General features: G+C 54.6%; 1 protein-coding gene across 8 annotated transcripts; it reads right to left on the bottom strand.

The window, feature by feature from the left end:
- Window positions 1-59: 59 nt before the first annotated feature.
- Window positions 60-20964, bottom strand: LOC122708262 (solute carrier family 35 member E2A-like). 8 transcript variants are annotated; one of them, XM_043924496.1, is made up of 11 exons: window positions 20450-20964; window positions 17344-17579; window positions 15228-15410; window positions 11903-12308; window positions 11644-11779; window positions 11336-11463; window positions 9823-9943; window positions 8862-8915; window positions 8471-8543; window positions 5961-6106; window positions 60-696 (listed from the first exon to the last, which is right to left on the bottom strand). In XM_043924496.1, exons 4-11 carry the CDS (start codon window positions 12222-12224, stop codon window positions 318-320), a joined length of 1359 nt encoding a protein of 452 aa, XP_043780431.1. In that variant the 5' UTR covers window positions 12225-12308; window positions 15228-15410; window positions 17344-17579; window positions 20450-20964; the 3' UTR covers window positions 60-317. The 8 variants fall into 8 exon arrangements, with proteins under 8 accessions (XP_043780431.1, XP_043780429.1, XP_043780430.1 ...); XM_043924494.1 differs by lacking the exon at window positions 15228-15410 and having other exon boundaries at window positions 20450-20963; XM_043924495.1 differs by lacking the exons at window positions 15228-15410; window positions 20450-20964 and adding an exon at window positions 19887-20436.
- Between the last annotated feature and the right edge of the window lie 1415 nt (window positions 20965-22379).

The raw sequence follows: 22379 nt of genomic DNA, 5'->3' as shown, positions 1-22379 counted from the left end.
GTGACTGCGTCCTCTCTCCCCGCTCCCGTGACCCCGGGGCAAGACCCTGAATCTTCCTAAGAGAAGACGAATCTTGCTTACGGAGCGGGGCGGGAGAGCGGTTACCGCAGGATTTTAAGTTGTGCGAAGACCAGGGATGACTCAAAGTTAGTGCTTACTCAGGCTCGCCTGCGAAGGTTTTTAAAGACGTTGAATCCTGAGGTTCGGCCTCAAACCTGCTCAGGTTCAAGCAAATTATTCTTCGAACCTTTGTGGTCACAGAAAAATGGTAATGCGACATCGTGAATCTCAGGAAGAGAACGGTGAACAAGTATCATTCACTTGCAGTGTGTGCAAGTCGTGTCCGACTCTGTGCGACCCCATGGGCTGTAGCTCACCGGGCTCCTCTGTTCATGGAATTTTCCAGGCAAGAATACTGGAGTGAGTTGCCATTTCCTCCTTCCGGGGATCTTCCCAACCCAGTGACTGAACCTTCCTCTCTTGGATCTCCTGCTTTGGGAAGCGAATTCTTCACCACTTAACGCCACCTCCAGTTTACTACCTGGCCAGAAATGGAAAATGTAGAAAAATTCTGACCAGAAATTAGGGCCCAAAGAGGGTGTGTGGAAGTGAAATTCTTTCTCTTCCCAGAAAGAATTGTTTTTTCTGTGCCCAAGCTCTTGTTTTGCTTCCTGAGTTTTTGGTGACAGGAAAAACCTTCAAAAAACAGATGAAGGCAGTAAGAACCCACCCATGTTCATTTCAGTAGCCCAAACACTTGAGACTTACACAAAGGAGAAAACAAAGTACACATTGAACATTTATTTTACTTTTGTAGAACAAGAGTCCTAGATAGTTGCTACCATGGTAGCTTAATTTGGACAAAGTAACCAGTAGGCATCCACAGGATTAATTATACAGCATTGATGTATAGCAGAATACACAGTGACTCACTAAATTATGTAACCACCATTTTTCTAGGAAAAATTGATCTAATTGCATAAATACTGGAATAGGTGAAATAAAAAACACTAAAATTTTGAATAATGTACTTTTAGTTCTCCACAGGTTTTTTTTTGTTGTTTTTTTTTTTTTTTGGTGTAAAGCAAGTATAATTTGGTTCTGATATAGACAATTTATTCGTATAATTTTCAAGTTTTTCAGTATGGGAAAGTCACCCTCACTGTGACCCTCTGCAATGATGGGTCCACAATACTCCCTGGGTGGGTTCAGACTCAACTCACACATCTACAGTCTAGAAATGGCACATCAACTGAATGCCAGTTTCCCTCAAGTGAAAAGCAAGAAAAAAAAGACTTTGCCAATTAGAACAGTTTCCAAGTCAGTCTGGACATCTAGGCAAGGATGCAATGGCAGCATCCAAGCCCTCCGGAGAAGAGGAGGAAATACTACAGAGAGAGAAAACTGGAAGGTTTTATACCCAGAGCATCAGGGTGACCAAGCCAAGTGATGGTTGGCACAACCACCTGGTTGCTCTTTGCTCTTCAGGAGAGAGAAACAGGCCAACTCATCAGGGAAGTAGGAACATTCTTATTGTAAGCTAGGAAAATGAAGAGGTCCCAACCAGGGCATGAACGTATTCTGGAAAAGAACAGAGCCCTTACTACAACATTGGTCACAGGCAAACAGAAGAGGGTTTCTACCTGTAATAGCATCCTTGTTTAATTTTTCCAACCTAGGTAGATAGTGAAAACACTTCCAGGCCTCAAGAAGCACATCCCCAGGACAGATGTAGAAAGTCATGTTGTGTTTCTGTGGTCTCTGCTGATCTGTCTATAAATGACCATCCACAGGATAGTCAGTGCCACACGGGAGGCAAAGTCCCTCAGTTTGGGGCAAGTATTTTAAGGGCCTGCGGATAGCGCGGATCCACGTGGCTTACTCTTCGTGCAGCACTTTTTTATTGTGCAATTTACAAATTAAAGACACATTTTGGATTATGCAAGAGTATTCTCAGCTTTCCAAGGCGATGATTTTAATGCTAATATGCAGGAAGTTACGACTATCAGAATTCTTTTTTTTTTTTTTTTTTAAAAAAAAGCCTTTCATGCCACTCAACAGTGGAAATTTCCTTGAAAGCCAGAGATCTCTAAGTATTGATGCAAGCAAGCAGATGACCAGAGTCAGAAGCCTGGTTCATGAGTTTGTTTACAAAGACATGGACAACGACCATGGACCCAGAGGAAATGGACCTAGTGTTGGCGTTGGTACAAGCTGGCCTGCGACGGTTCAGTGAAAGGAACATACTAGAAAACTACTAGACAAAGTTAATTAAAAAACATGTCTGTACAGTTATTAAGCAAACACCCACGCAGGCTGTGGGGTTTGACTCTCCTCCCAGAAACGCCCACCATGTGGATGACTTGGGGCAGAGTCAATGGACGGAATGTGGCCATAGCATGTGTCCCGTGGGCGCCAGGCCCCGGATTCCCTGCTGGGGATGAGGGATGGGGGATGCCCCAGAAGCAGCTTTGCTAGAAACTGCCTCATTTACTAATAATTTAGGAAAATCTTTCTGGTCCCCAGATCTGGAAAATCAAAACAGGCCCCTAACAACACTCAGACACAAGCAGCTGGTACCTGATCACTCTCAGATGACAGTCTGCACCTGGTGACACACACGCTCCCCTTCTTCATGTCTCGCCCGCAGCTGCAGGTGTTGTGGCCCCAGTCTGAGGTCAGAGGCTAGAGCCCCCCGGAAGTGGTGCTTCTGGTCCTCACAGAGCAATGTGCCGCCCCAACCACTGCCCCAGTCCTCTTTAGCTTTGTTTAGGGGTAAACAGAAAAAGAGGAAAGGGGGAAAACCTGGGAAAGACACCAGCTACCCCTGCACAGGGAAGCTGCGTGTGACCTGCCGACCTCTGAGCAAGGAGGTCAGCTTCATAAAAGGTTGTAGTTAAAAGGCCCCATTTTTAATCCCTCATCACAACAGACTTTCAAAGTCAGCAGAACTTAATGAGACGCACTTATTGCTCTTTGTTTCCAAGAGACTTGCTCTCCAGGAAGGGCTGGTTTATATTTTCCAGTTGAGAAGCCAACCAGAAAACCAGAGAAGCAATTAAGGCGCCGGGGCCTGGACAGCAGGGACTGTTCCCAAGCCTCGTGGACCACTTGTGCCCTCGGGTCGCTCCGTCCCACAGGCCAGCTAGAGATGGGCAGGTGGCCAGCCCACGGCCCCTGAGTTGGGCTGTGCCTGACAAGTCCCAGAGCTCGAGTCTGGTAGGTGGGAGAGGGGCTACACCCTGACCAGAAGTTCCAACAGGATGTGGGGCGAGGAGTAAAGAGAGAGGTGGAGCCTCAAACACCTGTCTGTCTGTCTGTCTGTCTGCCCTGGGGGAGAAGGGCTGGGCTGGGTCTGACTCTGGTTTACCCGGCACACTCCATGCATTCCAGAAGCCATCTGTGCCTCTGTTTCCTTTTAAAACCTACACTGTCATTTAAAATGCAGCATAACAAAAGTGTAAACACTCCACATTCGTCCTGCTCATCATTCACGAGGGGGAAATCGTTAACACCCTTGTCAATGAGACCAGGAGGCTCCAGACTGGCTGGGTGGAAACAGGGGATCCTGGAGCCCCTTAGAAGAGCCTGCCTCTAACCTACGAGTATGGGGAACAGAAGGGACACAGGCCCGCCCTGCCTTGTGGCCATCTACCTGCAGCTTTCAGGCTGGAAACCACATCTGGGTCTCGGAGGGGCAACCTGGCTGCCCACAAGGGACAGGACCCTCTGGAGGTGGGAGGCTCAGCATAGCAGATGCAGGGAGGGGCAGCCCGCCTTCCCTAAGTGGCACTGATGTGACAGCTCTGCCTTGGGTAGAGGAGATGGACACCCTGCCCTCAGGAGCAGGAAACCCCAGGTTCTCACCCCATCTGTACTGTGCCACTCTCTGCCCACTGCAGTGGCCTCTGTGCCCTGGCCCTGGGGGCCTCAGCCTGGCCGAGCCCAGCAGAGCGCCCAGCGGCCAAGGAGCAGGGTGGACTCCAGCAACCGCTGATGGCTGGCATGCAGGAGCCGGTTCCCTACACTGGCTCCAAATGAGGGGGTGCCTGCTGGCACCTGGACACAGCTCCAGCTTCACAGCTGTCCCAAGTGGTCATCACTCACAGAGGAGTTAGGGCCTGGCCTGGCTGCTGGGGTGCGGAGGCTGCCGGGAGGAGGTTGTCAGGGCGCTCGGCCATGGCTCAGTGGCAGCTGTGTTCTCCAACCCAATTCAAGTTCCTGCCAGTTCTGACTCACAGCCCCAGAAAAAAGCAGAAAAGGCTGCCCACCTTGCCTCCCACAATGACTATGACCCATGGAGCCAGGTGGTTCCATACCCGCTGTCCACGGGGAGGGAGAGGCAAAGGGGGTCCCCCGTCAGCGAAGAAGCGAAGAGGGGGTGGTGTGGTGCCCTCATGGCTTCGGGGCTCAGTGGTGTGGCCGGGGGTCCTGGGGGAGCAGTGGCTCAGAGCTGCCATCCGGGGGCTGGGTGGTGGCCGAGGCCAGGCTCTGCATGGCCTCGCGCTGCTGTTGCTTGGCCTTATTGTAGAGCAGGACGCCAGCTGTGACCAGCACGGTGCCCACAGCTGACAGGCTGGTGACTTTGTTACCGAAAACGATGACGCTGAGCCAGATGGACAGGGCATGCTTTACTGTGCTGGCAACGCTGCAGGAGGTCAGGGAGGTCAGCGGGGCCAGGGGCGCCTCCGCCAACCCCCCTTTGTGTTGGGGTCCTACCTACTAAAACAAATCACAGAGAAGGGGGACCGCAGAGCTGGGCGCCATCTTCAGGCTCAGCCTTGTGCCTTACTTTGTCCTTTCTTTGACGGAAATACTTCTAAGTGAACTGTAGGCATCACAACCTCTCACCCCAACACTGCAGCCTACTCTCCAGAGTGGGAAGTGTTCCCTTAGGAAAGCTGTCTGGGAGTGACACCATGCTGCTTGCTCACTGCTGGGACCTCGTGAGGATGCAGTGACCACAAGGGTTTGTCTTCTGGGCTGCCATTTTGGATGATTTAAAGTTAACTTTTGTATTTTTCTGCCGTAAGCTATTTTCCTTAAAAAGAACCAGTTTCCTGTCTTTATATGGACCATCACTAACAACCCCTGAAAAGCAAAGTTTCAGGGATATTTGGAAATAATTCCTGCTGTCCTACAGGAAACAGACCCATCAAACATACTGACAGTGTGAACGTCAGGGCACGTGTCACTCAGGCAGCCCCAATAGTGCTGAGGCCCCTCCCCCGGGATGTGGGAAGAGTGCTGCCAGGTCTGAGAGCAGCATGAGGCCCCTGAGGCCCTCAGTTCTGAGGACAATCCCGCTCTCCCATGACTGTTCTGAAGTTAAAGGACAAAGCTCCGCTAAAAGGTTTCCACAACAATATGACAGCCAAATCCAAGGACAATCACTGGGGGGGTTTTCAGGCTTGCTGGTGACCTGGGCTCCTTCCTTTCTGTTACCAAAATCCCTCTGCTGTCAAATCAGCACTTAGTCTGTCCAGTTAGGGAAGAAGCTCATGAGACCCAAGCTTGGGGCTGAGTTCCCAGCAGAGAGTCAGTGGCCACGTGGGGCTGCTGAGTGTGAGCTGATTAAAGTCAGAAAAACAGACTTCAACTCCTCAGCACTTGGCCAGTTCCAGGTGCTCAGGATCCACACATGGCCAGGGGCTCCCACCCTCCATCATCCCAGGAGATTCCCCGGACAGTGCTGTTCTGGGGAGAAGTACCTCACGACAGTGCAAGGAACTCTCTTCTGTGCACAGATTCCCAGTGGGGATCCCCCTAAAAATCCATTTCACAGACTTTCCTATTCATGTTTCAAATGGCACCGATACAGAATGGCCAAGTAATTACGACCCCTGGCCACAGCGATCACTACATTTGTGACCCACAATCACAGAGCCCTCTGATAAAAACGTCAGATGGCAAGCGTTCCCCTCGATGTGACCCGGATGCACCTCATCTCCTGTCCTTACCTGAAGGTCACAGGGGAGATCCTCCCCATGAGCGCGTAGGCCGTGACGCTCTGCAGGTGGAACAGCACGCCGTCCGCCAGCAGCAGCAGCACCACGTCCTGGCTGTAGCGGAAGCTCCTCCCACTCCTCCCGATCACCGGCAGGTCCTGCACCAGAGCCAGAGGGACGCCTGCTGCACGGACCCAGGGGGAACTCCAGTGGCATCTGTGCCCCAGGGTCTGGGTCAAGGGAGTGACACCGCGGAGGGCTCTGGGGCCGCACGTGGACGGCAATGATCAAATCTTTACACACGAAACACACACAGCCTCTAAGCATGGGACAAGATGCCCAACATCACTGACCATCAGGGAAGAACAAATCAAAACTACAACGAGGGGGCTTCCCTGGTGGTCCAGTGGCTTAGAGTTTGCCTACCAACGCATGGGACGTGGGCTCCGTCCCAGTCAGGGAACGAAGATCCCACATGCCACGTCACGACCATGCCCATGTGCCACAGCTGAGCCCGCAGTCCAGGGCCTGTGCTCCGCAACCAGAGAAGCTACCACAATGAGACGCCCAAGCGTAGCAACGAAGACCCAGTGCAGACAAAACAAACAAATAAAAAGAAAGCCTCAGGGGAAAAAAAGTACAACGAGGTACCAGCTCACACACATCGGGATGACTACCATCAAAAAAACAAAAACCAGAAAACAACAAGCACTGGTGAGGAAAGGGGAAGTTGGATCCTGAGCACTGCAGATAGGAATGCAAAATAGTGCAACTGCCGTGGGAAAACAGACTAGTCAACCCTCAAAAAATTACACACAGAACTGCCATGTGATCCAGGACTCCACTTGTGGTCTGTATCCTGAAGAGATGATAGCAGAGTCTTGAAAAAGTACTTACACACTCACATTCAGAGCAACATTACTTACAACAGCCTAAAAGTGGAAGCAACCCAAATGTCCATCACTGGAAGATTGGTAAACAAAATGTGGTCTAGCCATACATCTATTCAGCCTTAAAACAGGGAAGAGGTCCTGACACCTGCTCCATCGTGGATGGCCCTTATGACACGAAGTTGAGTGAAATGAACTAGATGCTAGAGGACAAATCTTATGTGATTCCATTTCTATGAGGTCCCTGGAGGAGTCAGAGTCACAGAGACACAAGGTAGGAGGGTGGCAGCCAGGGGCGAGGGAGGGGGTAACAAAATTCAGAACCTCTCCCCCAACGTATGCCTCTTTGGCATAAGAATCGTTTTTGAGCTGAAGGCACTGAGAAAACAGCAGGTGCCAGAAGAGTGCTCTAATCTCCCTTTTCCTTCCCAGAAGCAGGAGACAAACCCCACATGGGAGCTGCCCCTTCCCCCCAAGGAGAGGGGATTCAGGGGCCTTGTCATCATTCCCCTCATCCCCCTTCAGCCGCCCCAGTGTCTCAGTCACTTGCCCACAATCACCTCTTCATTCAACCTGACGTGGAAGCACTCACTGAGGTCTGCCACTTGTTTGGGGCTTCATTTGCTCTGGCATCACATGAAGCTAGTATTAAATGAACCTATGTGCTTATCTCCTGTTGATCTAAGTCAGTTTAACTCTCAGGCCCAGCTGGAACTCAGGGGGGGTGGGGTAAGTCTTGTCCCCTCCACCTGGTGGGGTGGAGTGGGGTGAGGAATTAGCATTTAATGGGTCAGAGCTTCAGTTAGAGACGATAAAAAAATTGGGGTAATGGTTGCACAATGATGTGAATGCGTACCTGAAATACACTGAAAAATGGCTAGAATAGTAAATTTGATAGATATTTTATCATAATAAAATAAGTTTAGATGTGCATGTTCTTTTACTCAACCATTCCAATCCAAGAACACAACCCAGAGAAACATCCTCACCCACTAAAGACATGACACAAGGAGTTCCCTGTTATGTGCTGCATGTACAGAGCAGTGGCAGGGCCAGACCACCACATCCGGTGGGTCAGGGCAGAGCTTGGACTGGACAGCTCAGCACCACTGTGTTGAGAAGACAGGTCCACACAGATGCACATCTGCACTCCTACAGGACTCACGACACACGTAAGCAGGTTTGTGGCCACGCAGACACACTGAGGGAGCAGCTCCACTAGGAGGGGGCCTGCGAGGGGCTGGGGACAGTCCACTCTGTTTTACATGTTTCTGTCCTGTGACTTATTCTATGGTGGTCACAATGTTTTTAAGTAAGAGAAGAAATAAGAAACAACTGCAGGAGTTCCCTGTTGGCCTGGTGGTTGGGACTCAGCTCTTCCACTGCTATGCCCAGGGTTCAATCCCTGGTTGGGGAACAAAGATCCTGCAAGCCATGAGGTGCAGCCAAAAAGCAACAACACAAGAGTGTGCCTAACACCCCCCTGCCAAAGTTTCCAGAACTGGGGCTGTAGCCCGGCCCTCACGGGCACCAGACCTGCTTGGGTTTGCATCGGTCAGGCCCCCTCGGGCGCGTGGCAGCCACACAGTGCCAGGCTCACCCCTTGAAGGTGACTGTGATGGTGGGACTCACCATGAAGAAGATCCAGGCTGGGACGAGCATAGCCACGGCCGCTGTGCTAGTGTAGAACTGCAGCTCCGCAGCCCTGTGGGACAGGGCAGGTGTCTGAGCCTCCCACACCCTGCAGCCTCACCCCGGCCTACCCTACCCTGCCCCTAGCCTCGCTACCCCCTTCTCCCCTGCTACGGGACAGTGACAGCATCCCTGGCTGAGGGCAACTGGAAACAGGTGGGTTTTTCTCCCCAGTTTCAACAAGGTTCTTTTAAAAGCACCGGGGAAATGGGAGGGTCAGAGCTGGGGCACAGGGAGCTCTGGGAGGTTCGGGGCTGGGGTCTAGGGCACTCTGGGAGTGTTGGGGCTGGGGTCCAGGGCGCTGTGGTCTCTGTGGGGCAGTGACACTTACGAGAATCTATATTTGTCCCCACTGAGGAGTTTTTTGGAGAAAACGTTCTGCAAACTAGAAGAAAGAAGAGAAAAGACTATGTGAGCTCAGAGGCCACCTTATACAAAGTGCCTTGTCCTCTGGAAACGGGTACACATGGAGGTCCTTGAAGACAGCCCTGGGCATCCATGAGCCAGGCTGAGCTGCCCCTTTCACAGGTGGGTAAGCTGAGGTCTTGGAGGTGGAGGGCATGCCTGGGGTTACCCAGCTCTGCACAGAACCCCTCTTGGCACCCAGAGCTCCCACAAATCAGCTGTAGCCACAGGACAGACAATATGAGCACAGGAAGACCCAGGGAAACAGAGATAGAACTCCTGGCTGGGAAGGCCAGTGGTGGCTGAGAGGAGACAGGACAGTGTCCAGCTTCCAGACCACCAACACTGCCCCCAGCTCTGGCCAAGGGAACTTGAACCAAAGTGAGGCTGGGGGAGACACTCACAGGCCACCCCCTCTAGGGATGACACTGCGGGCCAGTGGGAAACCTGGCGGGACTTGTGCGAGGATGGTCCCTGCAGGATAGCGGCCAGGAGGTCTGAAGCATCTGCAGGTGAGTGAGGAGGCCTCTGAGACCATACTGTGCTGGAGTTAACAGGTTAAGATGCAAACTGGGACTGAGCTGGGCGATGTTTCTGGGAATTAGAGAGGCAGAGAAGGCTGAAGGAAACACAGCAAGTGTCAGATGGAATGAAAGGTGGTTTCTTGTTTTACTCATGCACCACTCAGAAACCCTCTGGTCTCTCTGGAAGTACCAGCAATGACACAAGCTTAGACACAAGAGCCGCTGCCGCCTCCCTTCTCCCCTCAGAGACGGTGACGCACAAGGAGCAGGCTGCGTGGAGCTGTCAGCCATTGGGCCTGATGCCCACACTCCGGCAGTGGGACACGGGGCCCCACGTGCCCAGCTCCCACCCTACAGACTCACCAGTCCATGATGTTGGTGGACAAGGCGGCTGAGAACCCCAGGAAGTTGAAGCTCATCTCGGTGGCCGTGCACAGTGCCAGGCCACCCATGACAGGGATGAGGGAAAGGTTGACCAGTAGCCCTGCAGGGGGAGAGCACATGGCTGGGCTGCAGTGCCCCCCAGTGGACCCAGCTGCCCCCCAGGGGTGCTCTGCTTGCTCACTTCTCGCTGGAGGGAAAAAATAGCACATGTCTGTCACCCACTCCGGCCAGACACGTGGAGCAGAGGACTCCACACTGGAGTCGCCAGCTCCAAGCCCCGCTTTCTGCACCCCACCCCACAGTCCCCAAGCTCTCACTTGTGAAACAAAGGGGCTGAAGGGTGGTCTCCAGGGAAGGCCAGGGGAGGAAGGAGGCCCCATACCTCAGGGCACCCAGCCCTCCTGCCTTCATAACCAACAGTCTTGACAGGAGGGTTAAAAGTCCTTTCGGGACAACAGAAAAACTTGTCACTGGGTACAAGGCCTTCAGCTCCCCCTACCCCCCATGCCTCTACCTTGATTTCGGACATGGCATTTCATTAATCTTGAAATTCAAAGCAGACAAAGGGACAAGCCTTTCACACTTAGCAAAACAGAGCAGAAGTGCAGCCCTCAGACAATCTGGTAACCTCCTGAGACCGTGGCCACTACCCCGCCCAGGACAGTGCTGTCCACACAGCAAATCCATGGGCCTATGAGGCCTCGAGTGTCACCATGGAAGGAAGTGTCTGCTGGGCGCGGACCACACGCAGGGCCATGGCTGGGAGGCCACCAAGGAGGCAGATGCCTGCGCTGTGGGCGGTGGTGGGTTCAGGGCTCCGCTGGGGCTGTGCCCCTTGACAGACCCTATGAGGTTGCTCTGCTAGGGTGCCTTCAGGGGTCACCCCTCTGGGGACTCCACACCTTGGCCCCACAAGTCTGGGTATCTCAGTCACTCTCCCCAACAAATTGCATTTTATCAAGATTTCCTAATTGTTCCAGCAAAACACTGTCTTCTCCATGGCCCGATGTTCTCAAGGCCTTTGAAGTCCCCTCTGCGTGGTGAAGGCAGCAGTGCGGTCAGGCTGTTTCCTGCTGCGTGGGATTGCAGGACCTGCGGTCACACTTTGATCTGACTCTGCTTTGCCATCACCTGCACATCGGCCTGGCTCCAGGGGCCGGTCTGCGAGATGCCCAGCTGTGCCCTCTCCCCACCACCTCCTCCCCAGGGTGCTGGGCACTGCCTTGTTTTACCTTCTGGTCATTTCCTAATTGAAGCCAACTCAGCTCCCTCTCCGAGCAGCACTCCTACCCCCAGGGCAGACATATGTCACGTGATGAGTCTGCTCATCACAGGACCCCACCCCCTACAGGCTGGCAGGACAGTCAGGGACATGTGTGCAGCTGGACAGTGCCTGCCCCGGCCCAGCTTAGAGATCTGTGATTGCGTCCCATCTGCTGAGCCTTGGGGGAACAAAAGGCGCAATGAGGGCCGGGCGTGGGGGGCTGCTCACCAGTGTGCTCCCCCAGGACCGTCCGTGACAGGATCACAGTGAAGATGGGAGCCGAGCTCTTCACGGTCTCAGCAAAGGACACCGCCACATTTTTCAGGCTGACTAGACCCAACACCACTGTTGCAAACCTAAGACAATCAAAAGCATCACAAATCAGTGCATTCCCTCTCTCAGGAGTCAGCCTGGAGGGTCTGCCCCCACCCTGCTCCCCACTCCCAGGATCACCTGATGCTAATAGCCAGCTGGGGGAAGAGATTTCACAAAAACAAAAAACTCAGACACCCAACCTGAAATGTCAGTGGGCTTACCTCATCAGACCTACGAACAGCATGGTCATGATGAAATTGGGTGGGTAAGAAAGCCGAGTTTTGTGCTGATACAAGCAGCAGGGAACAAATATTTTAACACAGCCGATAAGCGTGGTTGAGAGCATCTGCACAGCCCCTGGAGGAGACGAGGCCCGTGAGCAGAGGGGTTCCCTGGGGCTCTGTCCCCACCAGCCCAGGCAGGTACCTAGTGAGCAGAGGGGTTCCCCGGGGCTCCGTCCCCACCAGCCTGGGCGGGTACCTAGCATGCTGGGTTCCCCTTCCAGCAGGGACAGGATGTACTTGTTGAGAAACAGGGTGCAGAAGCTAAAGAAGAACCAGAGTGTGAGGTAGGTCAGGGCGCGGGCGCCCCACACGCCCAGGTCTGCCTCGATGACGGTAGTCTCCGTGACGGTGACCGTGAGCACCTGCTCCTCAGGGCTGCCATCGCTCTGGCCGAATGCGATCTTCTCACTCCGGTGGCTGAACACAGGGGCCCAGGCCAGGAGCGGCCGTCCCCCAGGCTTCTCGCCAGGGCCCGGGTCCAGCTCCACCAGGGCTGGGGGTTTCGCGGACGCCGACATCTCAGGGGTGGCAGAGGGCTCGGGTCAGGGACCCAAGGACAGAAGTGGCAGCCATGGTGACACCAGGCAGGGCGAGGGCTGGAGCTGAAGGAAAGGACGGGATGAGGTGGTCCTGAGTGGCCAAGGTCCTGCCAGGTTCAATCACCCCCTTAACAGTAACTTAAAGCACAAACTCGGGACCACGGTCGGCCACGCACCCAGGAGCCCCAAAGGAGCAGGAGCGGGCGCCCCGCTGAGACCATGGCCTACACCAGCCTAGCCTCCCTTCCCTCCCTACACAGCTGACCCTCCAGTAAGTTCCACTCAAACTTTTCTAAAGCACCTGGTGATCTGGCCTCCTCCAGCTACCCTCCTCCCTCGGCCTCTCCCTCAGCTCAGCGAGACCTGTGTCTTCACTGTCCCCTGCCCCCACCTCAGAAGCTGTCTCCAGTGCTCTGCGTTTCTCTCCACCCACCAGGACCAGACAGAGCCCAGAAGGGGCTGCCCTGAGCTCCCTCCCACCCAGCTGGCTCTCCAGCGCACAGCACCCTCCCCCGCCTTGATGTTTCATCCAGAGTTTTGAACTGTCCTTGGTGGGAGGGCTGACCAAACCAGCCTGTTCCCCTTGACTTTCCATTCCTCCTTTGCATCATCTCTTTCATGGTCCAACAGTTCATCACCCAGGACCTGACATTACAGTCCTCATCCTTCAGTGGTCAGCCGCCTCCAGCTTGAGGGGGCAGTTTCTGAGCACACACCCTGGGAGGAGACTCCTCTTGGACCTGAGGGCCTGCCTGCGGGTGCGCAGGGGGCTGCCTCTGTCTTGCAGCCAGGAAAGACACTGCTTCCTCCACAGACTCACACCTCTTGGCTTCCCCAGAGAGGCCTCGCTCAGCCCTGAGACCACGCGCAGTCAGACCCAGCCTCTCACGTGCGCTGGTGGGTGGGTGCTTCAGTTTTGGCTTTGTCCCCCGCTGTGCCACACAACTTGTGGGATATTAATTCCCCAAACAGAGATTAAACTCGAGCCCCAGCAATGAGAGCACAGAGTCCTAATCGCTGGACCTCCAGGAAATTCCCAGTTTGGGCTATAAGCAGTGTCCCAGTGATGACCACCAGCCCAGGAGGCCTGGCTGCTCCTCCCCAGTGACACCAAACAGGAGGTCCCAGCCCCCTGGCCATCCCCTCCCCCAAGCAGCCAAGCCGGTCGACGATGTCCTGATCCCTCAGATGCTGGCGTTTGGGGGATGCCCATCGTGTTTTCACCTAACTGCCAGGTTTATGTAGAAGAGGCATCGGTATTTAACTTGCTGTGCCACCCACCAAAAGGGCTGGCTCCTCTACCATTACCGCCCCAGGCCCACTTCTGCTCAGGCTCATGTGAGCCAGATGGACTCGTGACCTCCAGCTCCCACCCAGGGCAGGGCTCCTGGCTAAGCTGCCCCCGGCTCCCAGTGTCCAATCAGTGTCCTCAATCACTCCACAAGCTCAGCAATGCTTGGTCTCGCCGGGCACCCAAGCCTCCACATGCACACCAACCCTGGGGACACCACAGCCGTCCTGACGCAGCCCAGACCAGGACGGGTGCACCCAGCCCTCCTGTGGGCTCTACTTCCCCACAAGACGCACAAGCCCTTCGACCCCTCTGGCACTGCCGGGGTCAGATCTCCACTAACACCCCGTCCTCCCTCCTCTTCCTGGCCTGTGGCCCATTCCCTCTGGACAATACCATGCTGGGAGCTGCACCTCCATGGGCAGCCCTGGGCTTCTGGTCACCCTTCAGTGCCTTGGCACCTAAGCCAAGGAGGAGATGGCAGGGGCCAAGTACCCATCGAAAAGCAGGAGATGCTGCTCTAAAAGTCACCAGAAGAGGGTCCCCTGGGAACAAAGACCAGGGCAGGAGAGACAGAAACCTCACCCAGGGCATCAGGCTCCCAGGGAGCTCGACTCAGGCGGGCCTGGACGTGGGCGCTCCAAGGACCCCCAGCAGCACACAAGGAACGCGAGGGGGCAGGCAGCAGACAGCAGGGACCACACTGACCAGGATCCTACCTCTGGACACAGCCTGTAGGCGCTGAAGCAGCCCAGCCGAGAGGGAGGGGTCGGGTGCCCTAGAGAACCAATTCCAACTCAGTCTGAGGACATTCCTGGGTGAGGATCAAAGATCAGCGATCACCCTGCCAGTGGGGGAGGAGCCACCTCCCGGAAACTCAAGGAGAGACAGAAGTAAACTCAAGGAGGGACAGAAGGCAGGACGGAGTCCTGCAGACAGACAAGAAATTGTCAGGAACAGATCAGTGGGATGAAAAAACGGAAAGCCTAGAGAGGAAACGTCGACGACCCCACAACCCCTCAACCCCATGGCGGCCTCAGACTATCTCCCAGCACGGTGTTAACCAGTGACCAGAGGCCATCACTTTACTCCCCAGAAAAACGAGCGGTTGCCCCGCCCATGGAGGCACCAAAGTGGACCCCCAGGGATGAGACAGACACCATGTGTCCTAATCCACCATGCTGAACCTGGTGCCACTGCAGTTTCCCTGCCACGAGCACAGCTCTGACGGTGAGAGTTAGGGTCTTGAAAGAAAGCCGAGCAGAGGAGGCTGGACGGCAGAGGCCCGAGCGCCAGGTGAGGCTATAGATCCACACAGCAACCACGCCCCGGATCCTGCCAATGCCAGCACTTTCTAAACACTTATGCCCTTGGGAACCAGGTCCATGCTCCACGTGCTTAAAAAACAAAAATGCCCACATCAATAACATGTCTAGAAACAAAATCTCTAATGCGCGATACAGATAGAAATACCTAAATCAAAGCACAACTCAGAGGAACAACTTCAGCCCATTGAGAAGCAAAGGGAAGGAAGTGACTGGGGAGACTGCATGGGCGCTGGGGTCAAGCGCAGGTTCCAGACGAGACCTGGGCGAATCTGGGGGGCAGCACTTAAGGAGGGGCAGACAAGGGAGTGGGCTGCACGAAAGCGGGGGTGGGGGCACAGTGCGCCTGCTTCCACATCCACTTACAACTCTGCCCACGCGGAGGCCTGGAACAGAGACGCCCCCGCAGCAGGGGTGGTGCTGGTTTCCAAACCTCTGCTCTGCTGAACTGTCTCCTCGCAGAGATGGCTGAGATCAGGGCTGGGGCCACACAGCTGGGCCGGGAGGAGGGTGGGCTCCTGGATGGCATGAGGCCCATGTGAGGGGTGCCTGCCAGCGAAATCCAGGTGGATTGAGAGAAAGTAAATAACAGCAAAGGGCCAGCACACAGACGACCACCAGGATCAACAAATGGGAAAAGCTGTTCCTTCAGGTAGAGGGTCACATGACTGACGTGACTAGATGTGCCACCAGGCCCCTGCTGCAGCCCCTGGCGAGACCCACCAGCAGAGGCTGGAAGCTGGTGAAAGTTCAGCAGTGACAGGATGTTCAGTCTTAGTTACATCCTTACAAGGTACTGGGCAACTACAAAAAGCATGATGGAGGCACAAAAGGGAGAAGGAAAAGAGACTCTCCTGGAGAAACGGGGCTGCCCCCAGACACTTGGATGGGGCCACGTGCTGCACTGGTGCAGAGACATGTAAACAAGCTGGGATGCAGGGCCCAGGGTCTGTGCACAGGTAGGACCTGGACCCAAGACAGAGCGGGGCTGTGGCTTCTGGGAGAAGGTGGCCTTGACTCCCTGACACCAGGATGGCTGTCATCCACACCAGTAAAGAGAGACTGGATCCCGGCCTCACAGCTCCAGACACACGCTACCAATTCACAACATCCACAGGGCACTTCCCAGGAACCAGGCAGGGTCTGACCCAGCAGGGCACACATCATGACTCCATGGCTCTTCCCAACAATCCTGGGGAGGCATGCTGTCACCGTGTGAGACACAGCTTCTGTCCAGAGTTGAACCTGGGAGGTTGGGCTGTGGAATGCAACCGTGTGAAACCTCACACTTAGAAGAAAACACAGGGAGTATCTTCCTGATCCTGGGGTAAGAAAAGAGTACCGTTTTTTTGGCTGTGCTGCACAGCCTGTGGCACCTTAGTTCCCTCAACAGGGGCTGAATGCAGGCCCAGCAGTGAAAATGCCAAATCCTACATTGGACCACAGGGAATTTCCAGAAAAGTGCATCTTAAACCAGTCCCCAAAGCATTACCCACAAATATAACCAATCCGATGAGGCTGCTAAAGGAAGAGCTCCTGTGCTTTCACAGTGATCACAATGTAATGTCAACACACTAAACATGCTAAATGACAAGTGACACCTGGAGGGGTCATGACAGCACGACAGGGAGAGAGGATGGATCCCTACAATCAGCAGGAAACGTGGGTAACACACCAGGAGGGAGAAGATGTCCACACGCCCAATGAGTACGAGAGGAGCCGTCAGCTCTGCACCTCTGGACAACGCACACCCAGCTGGAGGCTCAGAGCACTCGTGACCCCACAGATTCTGTGGTCCAGACGGTCGACCAGCATGATGGCGGAAGGGGCTGGGGTCGCACCTCCAAGCCCACACATGCAGCTCCAGCAGCTATAAGGGGAAGACCCTCCACAGGGCTGCGTGCACAGGCTCCAGGCTGTGGGCTGGCGGCTGAGAGCCAGCGCCCGAGGAGGCCGAGTCTTCTTGGAACCTTGGCCCCTTAGCATTTGCTGGACAGAGCTCATGAGAAGCCCACCCTCAAGGAAGGGGGCTACAGAGGGTGCGAACGTCAGGAGGCAGGGTCACAGGTATTACCTTGAAGGTCGCTGACCAAAGGTGCTGACCTCATCCATGGTAAGGGAGATGGACACACCACCCACCCCTACTGCCCAAAGCCATCAGGTCTGACAACACCCAGAGCTGCTGGGAGGTGCGGATCCAGAGGCCTGAACACGGCTACAGTGAGGGCTGGTAACAGAACCTGGGAGAGGACTGGGCACCACGCTGAGAGAGACACCCTGGCACACCCTACAAAGCAGAACCTCCATCCTTGAGGGTCCTCCAGAGATGTCCAGCAGGAGTGCCCAGGGCGAGACTGCTGGTCACCACCACTAGGAGGTGCAACTATCCATCCGCGAGGAGTGAGAAATGCCTGGTGGCACCCACAGCTGACGGTCAGCCAGGTCCCCTTGCTCAGACAGCAGGCGGGCACATAGCACTTACCGCTGGTCACTGGCCAGAGCGGCAGTCCTGTGCAGAAGGCCTGCTCCCAGGTACAGTGAAGCCCCTCAGTAGCTGTACTGGCATCGCATGTGGAGGCCGGGGGCAGCGGCCCAGAACCCAGCAGGTCCAGCTCAGGCAGGCCCACTGGGACCCCAGCTGCCCGCCCTGGCTCTGACCGCCGTCTTCTTTCTCAGTCTCTGTGACTCAAGGCACCTTCACGAGAGGCAGTTCTCATCCTGTGAAAAGCCAAAGGTCAGCAGCCCAAACTGATAACGAAAACTGACCTCACCCAGGGTGGCCTGGAGATGGGGTGGACCAGGCTGAGCGCAGGGCTTGTGGGGCCCCCCACCTCCAGGCCCCTGGTGACACAGGTCTGAATTACCGCCCTCTGGGCTTATAGCACAAATGACAAGAATTGTAATGTAGCCTCTTCCGCTCAGCTTGGAGCCAGCAGCCTATGAGGCGGGGGTTGACTCCACTGCACTCCTGTCCAAAGCCTCTGCAGGACAGGGTCCAGGCGGGCCACTGAAAGGAAACCAGCATCATGTTGCAAAAAGCACACACGTGATGTTTTCATCACATGCAGGCACTGAGACCCTCCCAGCCTCCACCAACCCTGCAACAAGGGCTCTAGACCCTGGGGAGGCTGCCTGGTTCTGAAATGTGGGCGGCCAGGACCACCAGGGCACATTAACCACTGAAGGGAAGCTCAGGGTGGAAGTTACTGACAGGAAGTTGTCAACTTTCCCATCCAGTTTTGCAGAACCCTGAATTCGGAGGCCCATGAGTCAGAGGTCAAGAGTCTCTGTTCTACAACAAGCAACTCAGGATGCTCTAAAACACCTGGTGAGGAAATCTAGGTCGGTTCACATTGTCAGCAGGGCAGTTTAGATAAAATACACTGAAAGTCTACAAATTTCATACTCTTAATTCAGAAATTCCACCTCTAGGGCTTTATCCTAAAGAAATAATCCAACAAAGGCCCAGGCTTGTACATACAAAGATGTTCAAAAGCTTTGTTTTCAAGACTGAGAAGCTGACACTGGCTAAGTGTCAGATTAAAAAAACTGTAACAAACTCTGTCACATAATGGGACACTGTAACCCTACCAGTTGTGACAAAAATATATTTGTCATACAGAAAGTGAGAGCAGAGTTACAAGCTCTCTGTACATGTGTTCAGGTTTAAAAAGTGCCAACGGTTCAGAAGAACACAGCCCAAGGTAACAACTGTGGTCAACTCTCAGAGGCAGAATCTCAGATCCTTCCTTTTGTGTGTGTGTGTGTGTGTGTTCTCTCCATTTTCTAATTTATTTGCATTGAAAATGGATTTTTTAACAAGACCTACTATATAAAAACAGGGAACCATAGCCAGTATCTTATAATAACCTATGACAGGATGGAAAAGAATGACAAAGAATGTTACGTATGTACACCGAATCACTTTACCATACACCAGCAACAAACACAACTCTGTAAATCAACTATACTTCAATTTTAAGACAAAAATAATTTCTTTAATGTAAAAACTTTTCCTGTTCCCTCTCTTAATGTTCCTTTTCAGGCAGTTTAATATTATTTCATTCTGCTTTAAAATGTTACTTGCCAGTTACAGGATTTTGGGTAAACAACATTACACTCTACTGAAAAACAAGGCACTTTAAGCCATTAAACAAAGAGTCTGCTTCTAAATAGTTCTTTTTTTTTTTTTTTAAACAGCAGCGACGGGTGAGCAAGGTTTTCAAGGCTTCAGAGCGAGAGCGCTGGGGGAGGAGCGGGCGGCACTGCAGGCCCCGTAAAACCCAGTACAGAAAGTAGGCTGAGAACGACAATGAAGTCTTAGCTCTGGGCCTGACTGGGAGTTTCCCAACCCAATTTACAAAATAACAGTTCGCTAGGACCGGCGCCTGGCAGGACGTCAGTCATTATGTAATTTCCAGTTTTTTTAAATCCTGCGAAGACACCAACTGCAATGAATTTGCTGCGGGCGACTGTGCCCGGAGCGGACAGAGCACCTTTGCCGGTTCTTTCAGGAGCGGCTGCACCTGCTGCGCCAGGGCCGTGCCCACCTCGGGGCGCATCGGTGGGGGGCGGTGTTAAAACGCAAGGGCAAACAAACAAACAAACAAACAAACAAAAGCGCAAGGGCGCCGACCCTGTGTCCCCACCTCCGCCTCTGACAGCACCCCCAGGTATCCAGGCGCTGCGGGCCCCGCGGACCCCCAGCTCCCGCCCCACCTGTGCCCCGCCCGCCGCGGGCAGATTTGGAGCGGGAACGTGGCGCCGGCCTCGGAGGCCTAAGGTCCACTTGGACGCCTGTAAGGCGTGGCGGGGGCCCACATGGTGGACGCTGCAGGAGCGGACCCGGCGTGAAAGTGCTAGGAACGGTTCCCTTCCACCCCCGGGCGGCCTCGGACGCCCAGGCGCGCGTGCCAAGGCCCGGGGTTGGCTGAGTTGGAAGGGGAAGCGGGGGGTCGGCACGGACTCAAAGGGCGACCCCCGGGGGTGACCCGCCCCGCCAACTTTATTTAGCCCTTCACCCACCAAGGAGCCCCCGGGTAGATGCCGAGCGGGCCCCGCAGCCTCAGGGACGTGGGCCCGACCCCGGCCCCGCAGCCGGGCGGGGTCCCAGCGCGCCGGGACGGAAGGAGCGGTCATCCAGGGCCTCGCCGCCCCCTACTCCACACAGCAACCCGCCCTCATCCGGTTGACTGCGGCTCACGGAGCCGAAGGCTGCGGGTCGGGATGGGTGGGCGGACCCGGAGAAAACCCGCAGGTCCCGGCGGGCCACGGGGCGGGGCCAGAGGCGGGGAGCAGCCGCTACTGGCCCGGAAGCCACGCGCCGGAAGTGACGCGTCTGAGGTCCGCCGCGGTTCCTAGCCGTCCCGTGTGACCCATCCCACGGGACTCGTTCCGCAGTGTCCTGAGGGTCTGGGCTTCTCAGCTGCCGCTTGGGTGCTGGGAGCGGGGACTCCCTCCTAAGCGATTCCCGTCGTGGTCGTCCCCTTGGCACCCCCTGGGCCGTAACACATCAGCCCACATGGGAATAGTGCTGTTGGGCGATGGCGACCCCCGTGGTCATCCCCTTGGCACCCTTCGGGCCGTACCTCATCAGCCCAGGTGGAGGTGGTGCTGCTGGGCGATGGCGGCGCGCGGCCTTGGTACCCTCCGGGCCGTAACGCGTGGCCCAGGCGAGGGTGGTGCAGCTGGGCGATGGCGGCCCCCGCTGTCTTGGTCCCCTCCGGGTTGTAGCACCTCGGCCCAGGCTGGGGTGCTGCTGGGCGATGGCGCCCCCTCGCGGTTGTTCTCTTGGCACCTTCCGGGCCATACCATCTCGGCCAGCGGGGCAGGTGCTTCTGGATAATGGCACTCGGTCGTCCCCTTGGTATCCTCCGGGCCGTACCAATTCAGCCCAGTCAGGGGTGGTGCTTCTGGGAACCGCCCTCCCCTTGATACCTTCTAGGCCGTACCACCGCGACCGAGGAGGGGCGGCAAGTTCGTGGAGGAACCGACCTATAAGCTGGCTCTGAGTTTTGGTTTCAAGAGACAAAAATTTCAGCCTCAAGGAGCCTCCCTCAGAAGAGGAAAGACAAAGGGACTGTCCTAGCTGAGAAAGCCAGCGACGGAGGTTCTCTAGGGGCAGCTCGATTCCGAGGCCACGCCCCTGACGAGGACGCTGGTTGGCTGAGTTTGGGGAGTTCCACCAGGGGGCGTGGCCTTGGACCAAGTGGGTGAGGGGCTTCAGTGGGATGGTCTTGCCTGCGCGCGCGCCCCTATCCCCCCACTCATTCCTGGCACCATGCGCAGCATCTTCCTGGCCCGATTTTCCTCCTGGCTTACATTATTAATTTTTAGCTAAAAAAAATTTTTTTAAGTCGTGCCTCACTGCTGTGGGATCTTAGTTCCCGAACAGGGATTGAACCCAGGCTCTTGCAGTGAAAGCTAGGAGTCCTAGCCACTGGACTGCCAGGGAATTCTCTCCACTTACTTTTTTTTTTTTTCACAGGGGAGAAGCCCTATGTTTGCATCCACTTACTTTTAAAGGTAATTTTTAGGAGCGAGGTTGCTGCTAATGGGCTCTTCCTCTTCATTTTAATATTTATTTTTATTTGTCTGTATGTGGGACCTAGTTCCCTGATCAGGAATTGAACCCATGTCGTCTGCTTTGGAAGCTCGGTGTCTTAGCTAGTCAGCCACCAGAGAAGTTTCTAATGGGCTCTTCTCAGGGCCTACTTTTTAAAAAATTATTTATTTCGGTTGCACTGGGCACATGTTGCTGCCCTGGGGCTTTCTCTAGTTGTGGCGAGCAGGGGCTACTCTGTTGCAGTGTGTGGGCTTCTCATTGTGGTGGCTTTTCTTGTTGCGGAGCACACACGGGCCAGGAGCATGGGCTCCAGTAGTTGGGTGCACCCGGTTTTTAGTTGCTCTGTGGCATGCAGAATCTGTCTGGACCAGGGATCAAACACGTGCCCCTGCACTGGCAGGTGGATTATTATCCACTGTACCACTAGGGAAGTCCAAGGCCTACTCTTCTTGTCAGACTTTCATATATTTTGCTTCATAGTGTTTTAAAATTACGTTTCTCCTTTAGATCTTGGCCAGAGGGTCAGTTAATGGATGGTGGTATCTGCCTACTCCTGGCGTCTACAGGCAGGGTTTGGGCCACAAGGTACAGGGGAAGGGTTTTCCTTGCGATCCTCCAGAGGGTGTGACCGGAGGAAAGGCCTGGACACCCCAGGGGTTGGTCAGGGGCCTGGGCCTAAAATGCAAAAAAGAAAGCAAAAGTGAAGTTCTCTTAACATCTGTATCTTGGAGCAGAATATGACACCATCATCATCCCTGAAAGTGAGTATTCAGGACCCTGAACAGTTTATGGGGTAGATTTTCCTACTTTGCACAGAACTCTGAGATGCTTGATGACTGCCCAGCAGCACTGGTTGTTGCTGGTCAGTGAGTTACTTGTACTCAAATAATTTCAAAAGCAATTGTATGAAAAGTAGCAAAAACTTTATAGCTGAGTCTTTCTTACATTTTATC

Source organism: Cervus elaphus, chromosome 14, assembly GCF_910594005.1.
Source record: "Cervus elaphus chromosome 14, mCerEla1.1, whole genome shotgun sequence".
Lineage (NCBI taxonomy): Eukaryota > Metazoa > Chordata > Mammalia > Artiodactyla > Cervidae > Cervus > Cervus elaphus.
This window is presented reverse-complemented; position numbering and strand designations above follow the sequence as displayed.